This window comes from Mus caroli, unplaced genomic scaffold (genome assembly GCF_978045245.1).
Source record: "Mus caroli unplaced genomic scaffold, Mus_caroli_1 scaffold_8, whole genome shotgun sequence".
NCBI classification, from domain to species: domain Eukaryota; kingdom Metazoa; phylum Chordata; class Mammalia; order Rodentia; family Muridae; genus Mus; species Mus caroli.
The window spans coordinates 132,882,011-132,897,015 of NW_028227263.1; the positions used below are offsets into that span (position 1 = coordinate 132,882,011).

Sequence of the window (15,005 nt, forward strand, 5' to 3'; positions counted from 1 at the left end):
AAACACTAAGTAAACACCTCCTAGAGTCATTGCAACTCCTGATTTGTCCAGGAGCCACTGTCATCTGTGGGAAGTTGAGCTGAGCACTTAGAGAAGTCTTGTCCCAATGCCCAGCAGAACCATTTGTTAGAATGAACTCTGTGTTCCCACTTAATATCTTTTGCTTATGACTTAGACTTAAACGGTTCTATGAATTATGAATCAATCATGGCGAGAATGTTCAGGTAAACTATGGCAATTCAGTTTCTGTCTTGTGACTGAGAATTTCCTTCAATGATTGGTGAATGAATAAAATGTATAAATAAAAGAGAGAAGAGTCATAATTAAACACAGATATTAAGTAAATGTTCTGTATCAGTTGGTTTTACCCTCACTTGATAGTTGACTAACCATAGTAACAAAAACAAACAAGGAAACAAAACAAGGGAAAGAATCCTTTTTCACTGATTGAATCACAGACAGAATCCTAACTCAGCCCTACCTCACCATATCTAATGCAATGCTTGATGCTTCTCTGGAAGGAAAACACATCCTCAGCAAGTATAGCAAGTCACAGTGGTGAAAGGGGCGAGTACCACACTAGAGGGAACATTAATGCTGCCATATATCTCTCATGACTCCTGACCCTGTGCTTTCACATATGGCTCATTGGAAAGCTTTTTAAATTTCTTGATTTCAGAGAGCTTTGGATCCCAAATGCTGCATGAACAGGGTCAAACCCTTTGCAGTAGAATGAGACAGAGAACAAGAGATAGACAAGCAGTGTCTGAAGAACAACAAAGAAAAAACAGAGAGTTAACCAAGCTCATCTCTGTAGGCAGAGAGTCGCTTATATTTCATTTTGGGAAAACATCATGTTTGAATGACATGATATAAGAATGTGGTCTTGGGAGGAATTAAAATAGTGTCGCCAAAATTCAGTAGTTTTGTTCGCTCTTCTTTTTGCTTTCATTTATAATTTTTGCTGTATACTTGGTTTTCAAAAGGGTGTCTTATAGCCTAGTCTGCTCAAATGCTCTATGAGAATTGAGGATAATCTTACATTCTAATTCTCTGGATTGCACTCTCAAGTGCTAGAGTTCTAGAGCTGCCCTATTACTTCAAGCATTCTTTTTGTGTGTTTGTTTTGTTTTGTGTTATTTTTGATAGTGTCACTTTATTAAGCCCTTATCATTCTGGGGAAACCTATGTATTCATGCTTTCAAATTCCCAGAGATTCACCTGCCTCTGTATCCTAAGTGCTGGTATTAAAGGTGTGTGCTACCATGACTGGCTTTTATAAGCACTATCATTTCAGTTTGAATTGTGTTCCCTGAAATTCATGTGCTGAGTTCTTAACCAGAAGACTGTGTCCATATGTCAAGACAATATTTCTAAATGCCATCATCCCAAAGAAGGCTAGAAGCTCAGGGATTTAAAATTCTACATTCAGGAGATCTCTTAGCCTTAGTCTGCTGGGATTAAAGGTGTATACTATCTTGCCTGGGCCTTAGATTTTCCTAGCCCCAATGCCTCAAGATCTCCTTGCCAAGATCTAGGTCACAAACTTGTGTCTTCCAGCCTCAAGGTCTGGATCACAGTTTTGAATCAAGAAATTGAGGCATTCAGCTTTCCTGAAGATGCCTGCTCATCTAGATTCTCTGAAGACCAAGTTGTCAGTGTGAGCTCTAGCCAATCATGATTCTAGTCCTGAAGTGTTCTACGATGCCAGTGATGTTGGTTTTCAAAGGAACATCACCATCAAGTTGTATCTGACTATCAGGCAGTACAGGAGGAGGCCCTTTTCATCACCCAACTTAGTCCTCCAAGCTGTGGCATACAAGTGAACAAGCTATGGTATAAGCCTGTGGAACAACTCATCTTACCAGAGAGCCTTGAAGGTACAATCGTGTGAGAAAGCCAAGATTTCCATGGTTTCATGCCCAGAAACCTGCACAGAGTGACAGTGAATGATGGAGGGAGTGGGTGTTCTCAGAGTCCTCACAGCTGGGGAAGGAGCACTGCCTCATGAATTCATGTAAGTTGCGGAGGGAGTTGCAGGTAGATTTATCTACACTGTTTACGAAGGTGATGCACTATTACAAAGCCCTTATTCTCGGCCCCAGAGACTTGCAGATCATATACAGGTTCTGCAAGAGGAAGATTCCTTACTGCAGGAGGCAACTCCAGAAGGTTAAAGACATATCAGAGTGAAGATGTCAGCATGGGCATTTGGATGGCAGCCATAGGACCTAAAGGACACCAAGACAACCTGTAGCTGTGTGAGAAAACCTGTGAGACAGGAATGTTGTCTTCTCCTCGGTACTCACCAGAAGAGCTGAGAAAACTGTGGGAACTGGAGGAACTGTGTGGGGATTTTTGTCAGTGTGAAGCAAAAGTACGATGATCCCCAAAGACCAGGGGCTGTAAATCCGAGGAAAGCCATGGCTGGTATTGAGCTGTAAGCAGTAGGGTATTACAAGTGTTTGCACAGATCTTAGTGAATCAACTAATAACTGTAGCATATGTTTTTATTTATAAATTGAAAGATTATTTATACCAAATTATTTTATAAAAATATTGCTTATTTCTGATCACCTATACTAATTAGCAACTCATCAATGCCATTTTTGGTTAAATGGCCATATTCAGAAAATAACTCCATTTGAATCTCAAGCAAGATTACAAAGTAGCTCTGCATAACTTAATTAGGCCAGAAAGAAACTACAAAGATGCTGTGTAGCACAGGGGCCACATATACCAAAGTCTGAGTTGCTAGAAATACCAGTTTGTGGATCTCTGATACAGACAACCTAGCCTTGAAAAGATGTTGTAAACTGAAGTTTTGTATCTTACTTTTAAAGATGTTTACTAACATACATATCATGTTTTCTTTTACTCTTTAATGTAAATCCTGACTGTCTCAGGTTAGTACTGAGACACTCTCACTAAACTGTTTTTTTGTGAGAATGAATAAAAGTAAACACTACAGGGTCGAGTGTCAGAGGGAAGTGTAGGGAAGGCACTCTACCTTGCCTGATGTTTACCCAAGCTTGCACAGGAGGTGGTGATATGTGCAGGACAGGATCAGTGCATGTATAACATCGGGAAAGGCATGTTACAGGTTTGAAGATGTGGTTCCTCAGCTTAAAGTGCATTTCTCAGAATGACCAACCAAATCACTGTAGTAAACTTTTTAAAAGTAGTCCACAGCAGACGTTAACTCTATTCAGATTTAGACTACTGTTTCTACTTCATATTTACATCTTCACATAGTGGAATGCAGTAAGCTGTGAAAACAGAAAGGGCAGAGAAATCAATAGTAATCAAAGCCTTTATTATTCCATTACTATACAAACAAATGGTCTTTTCCTAATAGAACATAACACCATTTGTGACGGCAAAGGTTTTGTTTCTGGTGTATACATTCCAGTCGTTAAACTCTTATGGTTGGACTGTTACCATTGCACTAGTAGGCAATCTTCATTCTCCTCAAAATAAAACTGTAATGGCTGTAGGTCATTTTTTACTTCAATTTTTCTGCCCGGCATCTAAAATTAGAATCAAGTGGGGAGTGATAAGACAGATCTGATGGTGCATGTTATCCATGCCATCCTCCAATGGCGGGCGAGCTGTGAAGTCAAAGGCTGCCTCCATTTAGAGCATGTTATATATGGCTCACAGTACTGTGGAGAACTAAGCTTAGCTTTGTGTTTTGCTTAGCAACTTTCCTTGGAACTTTTGTAGGACAACAGAAGTTCTGACACAGGAACTTTGAGAAGACATGACAACAGTCCCTTTAGCTTTGGAACTGTCATGGAGTCTATCAAAGAAAATAAACCTTTAAATGATGACCACCTGTAGAAACAGCTCAGGTGAGGCAGCCATTGACGGAAGGCTTGAGTCATTCTACCAGATGATACTTTTAACAAAGTAGGAAATGAAGCCAGTGTTTGACCCAAGTGGTTTTGACAATAAGGTGTCATACCATTTTAGTAGCATTTACTATTTCTTCCTCAATCTGAATAACCAGAAATAATTATCTCACTGAAGAGGACACAATCTAGGCCTTTGTGATAACTTCCTAAGGGGTTGCTGAAGCTCTCTGGAGTGGGGGCCTTGAGGGGCACCTCTCAGCCTTATTTCCCTCTAGAAGACACATAGACTTAAGTGCTTGATGAGATCCCTCCCAGCACGAGCATCCAGTCAGGATGTGCATACATGACCACTAGGTGTGGGAAAGGAACTCTGAAGAACAAATGCTCTTGTCTGTTAAGAACATACTAGGAACTTCTTTCCAAAGAAGGTTATAGTGCATATTTTGATTAAGAATATTAGTTTCTCTGAAACTTTAGCTGAAAGTACAGCAATAGTGTGGTATCCCACAAGTATCACAATGTAGTCAATTATTTTTCTATAAAATTGTTTTTATAAATGCTGTGTTTTTATGCAACTTGTGATAATAAATCTCTATATTGTTTCTGATTCCCTCTCTGGTGATCTGACCTGAATGGCCTGTGCTTTTGGTGACCAGAAAATCTTCAGATCAAGTAGAATGTCTTTGCTGGGATTTTTATGCCTGTGTTATCTCTGTTGTTTGGGTGTCACTGTGGTTCAAAGTACCTGTGAGGCCTCTGGGGTTTCTAGAACAGAATAGCCTCCAGTAAAGTAGAAGTCTTCTCCCAAATTTGTAGACTGGTATATGGAGCTTATGGGAAAGGGTAGAGTAGTGGGTTGTTTGCAGGGCTGTAATCCCTAGGACATCCTTGGCCCATGGAAAAACAGCTGGAGTGGGGTGTAGAGTAGCTATTGGGTTATTTTTAAAGTGTAGTATTTTTTTTCTAAATTTTCTGTGACTATCATTATATGTATACACTCCACTTTAATCATGACCACCCTTTTGCTTGTTCTCCTAAGTCTTCTAGATCTACCTTCATATTTGTAAAATCTCCTAATTTTATATGCTCTAATTTTATAACCTGGAAAGGAAATTTCTACTTTCCATATAATCATAGGTGTGTAAGGTTTTCCCTGGAGCCTGGTTCACTTACTAGGGACCACATTCTTATGGAAAGCTGCTTTTTCATGCCCAGACTCCATGAACATCATTTCAGTGAGGACTAGGTTTTATGAACCCCTCTCTCATGCTAGAATGTTGACTAACCTAAAAGTCAGTGTGTTTAACGCAGGGAATTGCAGCTTTCATGAGTTCATCAGTGCAGATGTCCTGTCAAGGACAGTAGATACTATTTTCTCTGATACTCTCACTCATCTGGTTCTTTGAATTTTTCCATCCTGTTTTCCATGATGTCACCTGAACCTTTGGTGAAGCAAAGCAATAACCCATTTGTGACTGGACATTACAGAGTCAGTCATTCTCTGCACTTTGAATACTGTCATAACCACTTCACAGCACAAAGAGATTTCTCTGATGAGTTCTTAGGGTTGCATTAATCTATTGGTGTGGATAGAAGAATTTAGAGAGTAGGTTGGCAATGTCCATGTATCAAAATTAAGACATTCATTATCCATGGAGCCTGTAACGCTCCCTCCAATGAATCTTGGCCTGATTTGCAGTACCAGGCTACCTGTAAAGCAGTAGTTCTCAATCAGTGGGTCATGAGCATTGGAGAACACATATTTCATCTGATATTAAAAATCTACAACCATTAAACACGTTTTTTGTTATAACAGTGGTTTTGCTACTGAGCAGTGTGTCAGTTCCTGAGACTATCAGAAATCTATGCATTCTAATAGTCATGAACCACAGGTTGGGAATCATCAGTATAGAGCAATCCTCAAATCCAAGCAGAAAGTGCCTGGTAACCCCAATAGTAGTTGGGCTACCAATGTTGAAATGGTAGTATCTTACTAAGGTGGTCATTGTTGAAGTGCACAGTGTTCAAGGATGGGTTAGGTTATTTGTGACTTTCTTCCTCTAACATCCTGATTGCATCTCAAGTGCTAAAGAATGCACCGAGCAGTGATGAAACATCTTGGTCAATATGAACTTGATTTCTCATGTCCCATCTCCAGTTTGTGCTATATTCAGTAGGAGAGTCTTGGTATAATGTTATAGTTGGTAGCCAGGAACAATGACAGTAGTGTGCATTATTTTTAGCTATATTCAGATACTCAGAACAAATACTCAAGTGGAAGAATTCCACATATGACTTTTTAGTCAGCAACCTATGGTTTGAGATAAATATAATGCTCTGTTAAGGATAAGTCCAAAGAAATACTCATACAGGTAGACATACAGAGACCTTCCATATGGATTTTCAGTTGTCTATGGTGTTACTTATCACCTCCTGGCCACTACATCTATTTCCCCAGTTTATATATTAACTGGTTTTCTGAAATGATTAAAATATACCTTGTCCATAAATGTGTGTGTGTGTATATAAATGTGTACTTGTATACATAGGTATCCTTGTTGATTCTGTGTTGGGAATTTTACATCAATATTGATACATTTGAATTTATCTCCTCACTATCAATTATGCATTTTATGGTGTGAACCTGTGCCATTTTGACCTTAAGATGTAGAGTTTCATTAAAATATTGATTTTTATGTAAGAGTATATTTTCAGGGTTTTCTTTGTCTCCTTTTCTCTCCCAAGTAACTACAGGGTATTTTCATAGCTGTTTTATCCCATTTAGGCTCCAAATAAAGACACAGAGACCTGATGTTTTTTATTAACAAGCTGCTGGCACTAAGCTGGGTAGTTTCTGATCTATTTTAACCTGACTAAGCTGCTAAAACCCAGCCAAATGCACAGTTACTTGCCACCTGGCCATCTCCTCAGTCATTGTAGTCCATGTGTGCCCTTATGGCTGTTCTTTCATCATGACCTCATGGAGAATCCCCCCAGTTATTCCACATGGTCTCTCCACCTCTATTCTTTCTCCCCCTGTCTCTTATTCCTTGGAACCTCTATTCTAAGATCTGACACCCTGTCCTTTTCTCTTCTCCTGCCCAGCTACTGGCTGATAAGCACTTTATTAACCAATGAGAGGTAGTAGGAAAAAAACTTACACATCACTGATACAGCAGGTCCTTCAATAATCATGACAGTGCCAAGATCTGGATCACAAGCAATCTCTGGGCATAGCAATCAGCATCTGAATACACAGTACACAAAAAGCATCCCCACTATCTTGATAGTTTAAAAAATGTATGTGTAAGAAAATGACAATATATACATGTGATCCTCATTTCATTCTCCATATGAGTGTAAGGGTGTTTCAGGAAGTTTGAACTGAGTGATGAAGACCATCTTTGAATCTGGATGACAACATACTATAGGTTAATGTAGAGTCTTAATACAAAGGGACAAAGAAAGGAGACCTGAGCACAGAAATTCATATCTCTGCTTTTTTGACTGGGAACTGAATGTTACCACACAGTGTATGTTCCTCTTTCCACAAATGCATCTCTCCCACTACTTCTACCTTATCATGATGGACAGAACTTTCAGATGAGAGGTTGAAAGAAACTTTTCCACCTTTGAATTGCCCTTGTTAGGTATTTTGTCAAAGGAACAAGAAAAATATAATAAAAAATAATAAATCTATCAAATGTTTTGTCACAAAATTACTACTGATCATTCCATTTAATGAGTCAGTTATATTAAGCTTACTTTTTCAAACTGTAGTTTTAGCATTGTATAACAGATAAAATGTATGATAATATATAAGAAAAGAAAGATGCCCCAGCCTCATATCATATTTGGAAGAAGTTATCTCTTACCTAAGCAGAGTAAAAACAGATTGGAACTAGATTTCATATTGGTGATGAGAACAAAGGGGCAAAATATGGGAAAGAATATTTCTAGAGATGTAAATATATTTACTCCCCATATCACTGGATATTTTAAGTAGGTTCTAATGATAGCCACAATGGAGGAGAATGAGTAAGAGATGACAAATGTGCACAGCAAGATGAGGATAGTTTGGGTGGCTCTGTCTTCAGGTGAGACTTTCAGAAAGTGTTGAGCACTGTGAATATGCTTGACTTGTCTTTTATGTCTGTAGAGAATACTCACCATGGAGATACTTGAGCAGGCCATGAGACCCAGACAGAAGACATCAGAGAAGCACACTAAAGATATATACAATGTAGTTGCCACACTGTCAGAAGCAAACAATGAGCAGTATCCATAACTCAACCTGTTAGTTGCATTTTTCTTGTAATTGGGGCCTGATACTCTTAGTGGAGTCAAGATGTTTAGAAGCAGGTGCACAAGCCAACTGACTGAGCAGGAGGGACCAATGTACTTGGTTGCTCTGTATTTAAGCTTTATCCACTTGGAGTTATTGGGACTGATGGTGATTGCTTGGAAACAACTCAGTAGGCACATAGCATAAAGAGACATCCCCCTTGTTATTCGGGAAATATACACTATTAATTTACATCCCATGTCATCTAGGAAATTCTTAAACCCAAAATATGCCATTGTCTGAGGAAACCCTCTTAAGATGACAGTCAAGTAGTTGGCGAAAGTCAAGTGCTCTATAATCAGGTCTTTGGGCGTTAAATGCTTTTCTGTAAATATCAAAATAATATAATAAAATAGGATTGAGGAATTGCCAAACATTCCCACTGTAATCTGGCAGAAGAGAAAAGTTTCTATTGCAAAATTTCCAGGATCCATTTTCATTCCTATTAAAAAGAAGATAAACTTATTTTGGTCCAAAATTCCTGAACTTGAATTACGAGTATTCATTATTGGTGAAGTAAGCATAAATAAAGCATGCATTACTACAGTATATTTAAATAGTTCTCTCACTGCAAAAAGGTGTTTAAAACAGTTTTGTTTGTAAATTATATATTCTCTATTATATTAATATAATGAGAAAATAGGACATGTTTACTCAAGTTTAGTATTTTCTCTGGACGTGGTGGTAGGCATCTTTAATTTTAGAAGTCAAGAGACAGAGACAGACATATCTATTAATTTCTTGATACCCTTGTCTATGCTGGCAGTACTAAAAATGTTAGGGATATATACAGATTAAGCATGTTATAAAAATATAAAGGATTAATGTGTATGTTTTCTTTTGAATAAACTCAATGTTTTGCAGTGAATTTTCAAAGATGGACATTGATATTATTTGCAAAATTCCTTGAAACATTTCAAAATTCATCAAGAAAAAGTGGCAGAAGTATTTGAAATGCATATTTCTAACTATTAGAATATTTAGACTAAATATAAATTTAATATTTATATTTATAAATATTTACAATATTTAAAAATATTTAAGACTAAATTTGGAAAAACCTAAAATATAAAATAAGTTGAAATGGGTTCGCAACTTGGGTAAATACCCTATAAGGAATTCAGAAATGTCCAAAATGTGTGCAGAAAAAGGCTCAAAATTGCCAATAGTTAAGGGACTACAATGAGGGGATGGAAGTGAAAACTGTAATGAGAGATCATCACATACTGAATAAAAAGATGTTAGTTAAAACAAATTACTGTAAATAAAAGCAAGAGTTAAAGCAGCTTAGTATATAGAGGACAAGAACCCTAGTGCAGACTCCATAGCAAAGTAAAATACTGTAGAAGTATAAACATTAGTATTGTTTGTCTTCAACATAATTGAAAAATAATTGCCACGTTCCAATTGTAGTGTTACTGAGTTTCCTATATGATAGATCATCAACTCTTGTTAATTATAATAACAAAGACTGTATAGGGAATCTGGCACATAAGATTATACAAAGCCACACAGAAAATGACCAGTATTGAGTAAGAAGGGATAAAGGTATTCTATCCTAATGCCCTGCTGAGACACAGCAGTTACCAGGAAGAATGTCAGGAAGACATAATCATTTCTTTCTTGAATGGTTGGGGTAACTTAATGATCAGACCTTCTGATCCTAAAAGAGTCTGTGTACAGTATATGTCCACGTGCACAATGGGATTATATTTATATCCCCCCCCCCACACTGGGCACAAATATTAATGTTTAATTATTCTCAAACTAAAATGCTAAAATTGTCAGAGGAAAATGTTAGAAATACAAGGCCTAGAGGCAACCATACAACAACAACACAGGAAATGCACCAAGGATTAACTAATGAACTGCATGAAATTAAAAGCTTTCTGTACATTAAAGGAAACTACCAGCCAAGTGGAGATATAGCCTACTGAATGGGAGAAAATCTTTGATGCCTGAATTTCACTCAGGAGCTTACAACCTACATGCATAAGGACAAATACAGATTTAAAAAATCTTTTCATAAACTTTCCAGTGAACAAGTAGTTAAGAAAATGGACAAGGATGGCCTAGTTGGTCATCAATTGAAGGAGAAGCCCTTAGTCCTGTAAAGGCTCTATGCCCAGGTGTAGGGAACTGCTAGAGCCAGGAAGCAGCAGGTGTGGGTGGGTTGGTGAGCAGGGGGAGGGAGGAGGGGATGGGAGTATTCAGATGGGGAAACTAGGAAAGGGGACAACATTTGAAATGTAAATAAAGTAAATTCTAATAACAAAGACAAAAGAAAGAAAGAAAAAGAAAATGGGTAATGATTTCTTTATAAACAAAGCACCAATAGGCAATAAATGGTTCCTGAAAGTATTCAATATGTTTACCTATAAGATAATGCAAATTAAAAATTCTTTGTTATTGCATTGCACTCCTTAGAATGATTAAGATCAACAGAATAGACCACAAGAAATGCAGATTATGGTGTGGAAAAAAGGAATCTTCATTCTATAATGGGAGGAGGTTAACTACTTTGTTCATTATAGAAATAAATATGAAGATTTCTCAGTAAGATAGAAAGGACTACAATATAACACAGCTATATAATATCTGGGCATATACTGAGAGGACTGTATGTTCTGTCACAGAGACACTGCATATCCATGTTACGTGCATAATTTAGAGCAGGAGAGAAATGATGGTCATCAGCAGATAATTGTAGTGTGGTATAAATACAGAGTAGATTTGTAAATCTGTAAAAGAAAATATAATTCTGAAACTTTCAGGAATTAGATGGAGTTACAGTGATTTTTAGCAAGGTGACATAGACTTGGGGAAAATAAAGCAGATATTCTGTTTCAAAGACTGATGTGAATCACAGTCTCTCTCTCTATATGTAAAAGTGTGGAGACACAGTGGCTTTAGACAATAAATCCAAAAGGGAGATCACAGAATGAGAAAAAAAGACTTGTTGAGGAATAAAAGGGAGGGGTGTAGAACAAATGTGCCATTAAAGTGAAAAGGATTTTATATATATATATATATATATATAACACGTGGGTGGGATGGAAGAGAAAAGTTTAAGAAGAGAATGAAAAATAAATTTAATGGAAAATATCATAATGAAATCTAATACTAAATACTATGTATGCTAATTAAAACATGTAAAAAACAAAGCCAAATTAGAAAAAAGGAGTGTAGTTTCATAGTAAATTTTGCTCTTTAATAATGACAGTTTTCATAGTCAAGTCAATGAAATGTGAACAACTTGCACTCAATTCTTAAAGTTCTTAGGAACATTATGGAAAGAGAGACACAGCTCCTAAAACATATCTATTAACTTCTATACATGTTCACTGTATTAGCTGCATTTGCCTTCACAAAAATAAATGAATTGTGTAATGCAAATTTAAAAAAAAAACATTAGAGTGATGATTCACAATGGCTGCAAGAAGAATGTGACTGTTCCAGGGACACAGTCTTGGGGTTGTGATGAAATTGTCCTGCAACTCAGGTCATGACTGAGCTGTATACCCACAATGTTTAGCAGTATAAAATGTTTATAGTTTGAAATTTGTTCTAATCTTAAATGTAAGGGGATTATGGTTAATATATGAAAAGTTGAGGTTAAGTTACATGGTACAGAGCTACAGTGAATGCAGTCAAGTAAAGTCATGACTGACACAGGCTCATAGGTTAGTGATATCAAATTTAGGGTCCCAGTGATGAATTTGCATTTTTGTTTATAAATAAGAATTTGAAGTATATTAGATAGGAGTAAAATGTAGAGATTTGTTTTCATTTGGGTTTCTCTTTGTAACAGCAATCCATGGCATCAACCATATATGTGATATCTTCTGAAATTCTACACATTGGTCGTGAAAAGAGAAATAGAGAAACCCGTACATACCTATGTCTATTTTCCAGAAGTAGAGAGGCCTAAGTGGACAGGCTTCACATGCCATGACCACTGTATGTGTTTGTTCTTGCAAATAATACATGAGCTGGAATCACATAAAAAACAATTTTAAGATGTATTTAGTGAAACATAGAAATCATAGAAATATCTGTTATATTTCTGACTATCAGAAATAAAACATTTCCTACCATGACAAATATAGTTCATTCAATTTATGAATTAATCTTTATGCCTCCATACAATTCAATTTTCCTAATTAAACAATCACCTTATAACTCTACCACTGATAAGATCATTTCATTTACTAGAATCAGTATCTTCTTTCACCCATTATTTGAATCCTGCTTTATAAAGATAAAAATATGATGTAGAGATTTTGAGAAGTATAAAAACTGGTGAGTAGGAGGAAGAAAATAAATAAAAGTACTTTAAGATACTAGGATAAGATATGGATGTAGTAGATAGCTTTTCTAGCCATTGCAAGGTCCTGGATGTGGATCCCATTGTCATCAGTAAATAAAAATAAAAATATCCAATTAAACCTTTCTTTGAAAGTCTAAAATTTAGGAGGAGACATGCAAAAAATTAATAGAAAGAGGTAAAGGAAAACAGAGACAAACAGAGAGACGAGAAAGAGAAAAAGGCTAAGTGAAGAAAGGAAAGAAGAAAATGAGATGATATCTGTGATAAGAGAAACTCAGTAGCCTCCTACAGAAGGAAAACGGTTCACATAATGTGGGGAGTATTGAAGACAGTCTGCTTTGCCTCAAGTTGTAAATAGTCCAATTTCATCCAAAAGCCCATTCAAGTTCCAATGCCTAAACCAACCCACAGTCCCATTTTCCTACTATGTATGCCTTGCGTTCTTTCTCTCTTTCTTTCCTTCACCTTTCTTCCTTACTTTATTTCTTTCTTCCCCCTTCCTTTTTCCTTCTTCCCTCCCTCTCTTCCTTCCTTCTTTCCTTCCTTCTTCCTTCCTTCCTTTTCTTTCTTTTTCTTCCTTTCTTTCCTTCTTCTCCTTTTTCCTTCCTTATTCCCTTCCTTTTCCCCTTTGTTTCAGTAGAGCTGATGTAATTTTTAATATAGATTTCAACTACAACTAAAATTAAGAGAAACTGTTTTGAAAAAGTTAAGATGTTTCCAGGAGCACAAGCATGCCTTTTCCCAAACCTGCTTCCTAATGTCTTCAGTTCTTACTACTCCTGTGCACTGGTCACTTACCTCAATGCTGGATGATGCCATTTACCTCAATGCTGGATGTCACTTACCAATGCTGATGAGAAGTGAGTCAGCTGAAGCTGTGGTGAGACACTCTCCCTCAATTAAAGGTTCATAATCTCCTGATATTCTTTCCCAGAAGACAGGTCATTTTAAACTCAGATATAGAACCATGTTGACAGCATCTCCACAAGAGCCTGAAGTAACTTTTAAAGACCTTGGTCCTGAGTTCCTGTCAGAAAACAAAACAAATAGTAGTATGGATCACAGGAACAACTCCAAGGAAGCAATTGGGAATCAGAATAGAAACTTTTCTCTCAGTCTTTGAAACACAGGATGACATAGAGGCATGCAGAAGGCACATGGTTTTTCATTGCTATGAAAGTATAATTTTGTGACCTTGACTCCGGAGGGTCCTACCCTGTCATCCAGAATCTTAGACAGTTTCAACATCTCAAGTGTGTTTAGTCCCAAAGATACTCAGGACAAATGGCTAACTGAGGGGCCTATTAACATATCATAGCAGATTCTGTCTGCCAGATTCTCACAGCATTGCAAACAACCTCTTACAAGGGTTTGGTTCCTTTCAGCACTACCCCTGTCATTTAAATTAAAACTCTTTATACTCTCATCTTCCCTTCACTTCCCCTAGTTCCTCTATCCTTTAAAACCAAGATACGTTGGTTTATGGGCTACAGTTACCCCATATCTACCCAGACACAGGGTAACTCTGTTCTTACTGCTTAGAACAAAATAGAGCCAGCCCTGACAGTGAAAGGAGCTGAGCAGAGAGGACCAACTGTTCGTCTTGTTTCTTCTCAGGGTCTTCCTTGTCTTCTTGGTTCTTCTCATGCACTGTTTTAGTTTATTTTGCAGTGTTTTCTTTGACTTCTGTTGCTCTCCTCACCTCTCTCCTCTTATGCCTGGTTCTGTCTATGGGCCTTGTCTAATGTGCTACAATTTCTCAGTGCCTTAGATGATTTCAAATGCGTCTGAATGTTCTCTGTTTCATATCTACAATAAAAACCTCCTTGTCCATGAGAACTTGGTGTGGTCATATCCACATTTTCATTCAAAAATGTCCAATTATTAATGCACCACATTCTTCAGGTTACGGTTTTGAAATGATTAACCCATGTTTTGTGTGTATGTGTGTGTGCGTGACTCTTTGTTGATTCATGTTTTAGAGAAACACATTGTATGTGCATAACACATTTTATACACATTGTATATAAAGTTGGGTAAATCATCTCAGTGTGAGCTATCATGAAGAGGGCTGATGGGAGCTTAGCTTTAATTGAATGCACGTATAATAGGAATGCATGCCAAAGTAGCAGGTTTTACGAAGCATCATTATATATGGGGGTTTGCCTTTCTCAATACAATTACAGAAAATGTAAGTATGATTATAACTGTAGTGATACTTCCAGTAGCAGTATGAGAGATTTCTCTTTTGATATGTCTTTGTGGATGTAGTGTTGGTAGAATTATAAATTGCATTTTAAAAAAATAAATGGTGTGATAATTAACAAAATTATTTTTGTATGTTTGTTTCTAAACCATGAAGAAATTGATATTTGCCTTTATGATTTTAGAAAAATATATTTTCCTAAAAATAACTATCCTGAGGTGATAGTACAATCAGGAGACAAGAACAATTGTTTTTTTCAGGGGACTC

General features: G+C 36.9%; 1 protein-coding gene and 1 pseudogene across 1 annotated transcript; one reads left to right on the top strand and one right to left on the bottom strand.

Moving 5' to 3' along the window:
* Positions 1 to 207: 207 nt before the first annotated feature.
* LOC110288448 (UDP-GalNAc:beta-1,3-N-acetylgalactosaminyltransferase 2 pseudogene) lies at positions 208 to 2,177 on the top strand (annotated as a pseudogene).
* A 4,200-nt stretch (positions 2,178 to 6,377) lies between these two features.
* Positions 6,378 to 13,407, bottom strand: LOC110288449 (vomeronasal type-1 receptor 4-like). Its single transcript, XM_085842235.1, has 3 exons — positions 13,331 to 13,407; positions 12,101 to 12,194; positions 6,378 to 8,644 (listed from the first exon to the last, which is right to left on the bottom strand). Exons 1-3 carry the CDS (start codon positions 13,349 to 13,351, stop codon positions 7,722 to 7,724), a joined length of 1,038 nt encoding a protein of 345 aa, XP_085698361.1. The 5' UTR covers positions 13,352 to 13,407; the 3' UTR covers positions 6,378 to 7,721.
* Positions 13,408 to 15,005: the final 1,598 nt, after the last annotated feature.

Excerpts from the sequence above, each read along its gene's own strand:
- LOC110288449 (XM_085842235.1), bottom strand. The coding sequence starts at position 13,351 with ATGGCATCATCCAGCATTGAG. Across the intron at positions 12,195-13,330 it reads TGGCATCATCCAGCATTGAG|CTCATGTATTATTTGCAAGA; the intron begins GTAAGTGACCAG and ends ATGTGATTCCAG. Across the intron at positions 8,645-12,100 it reads CTTCTGGAAAATAGACATAG|GAATGAAAATGGATCCTGGA; the intron begins GTATGTACGGGT and ends TCTTTTTAATAG.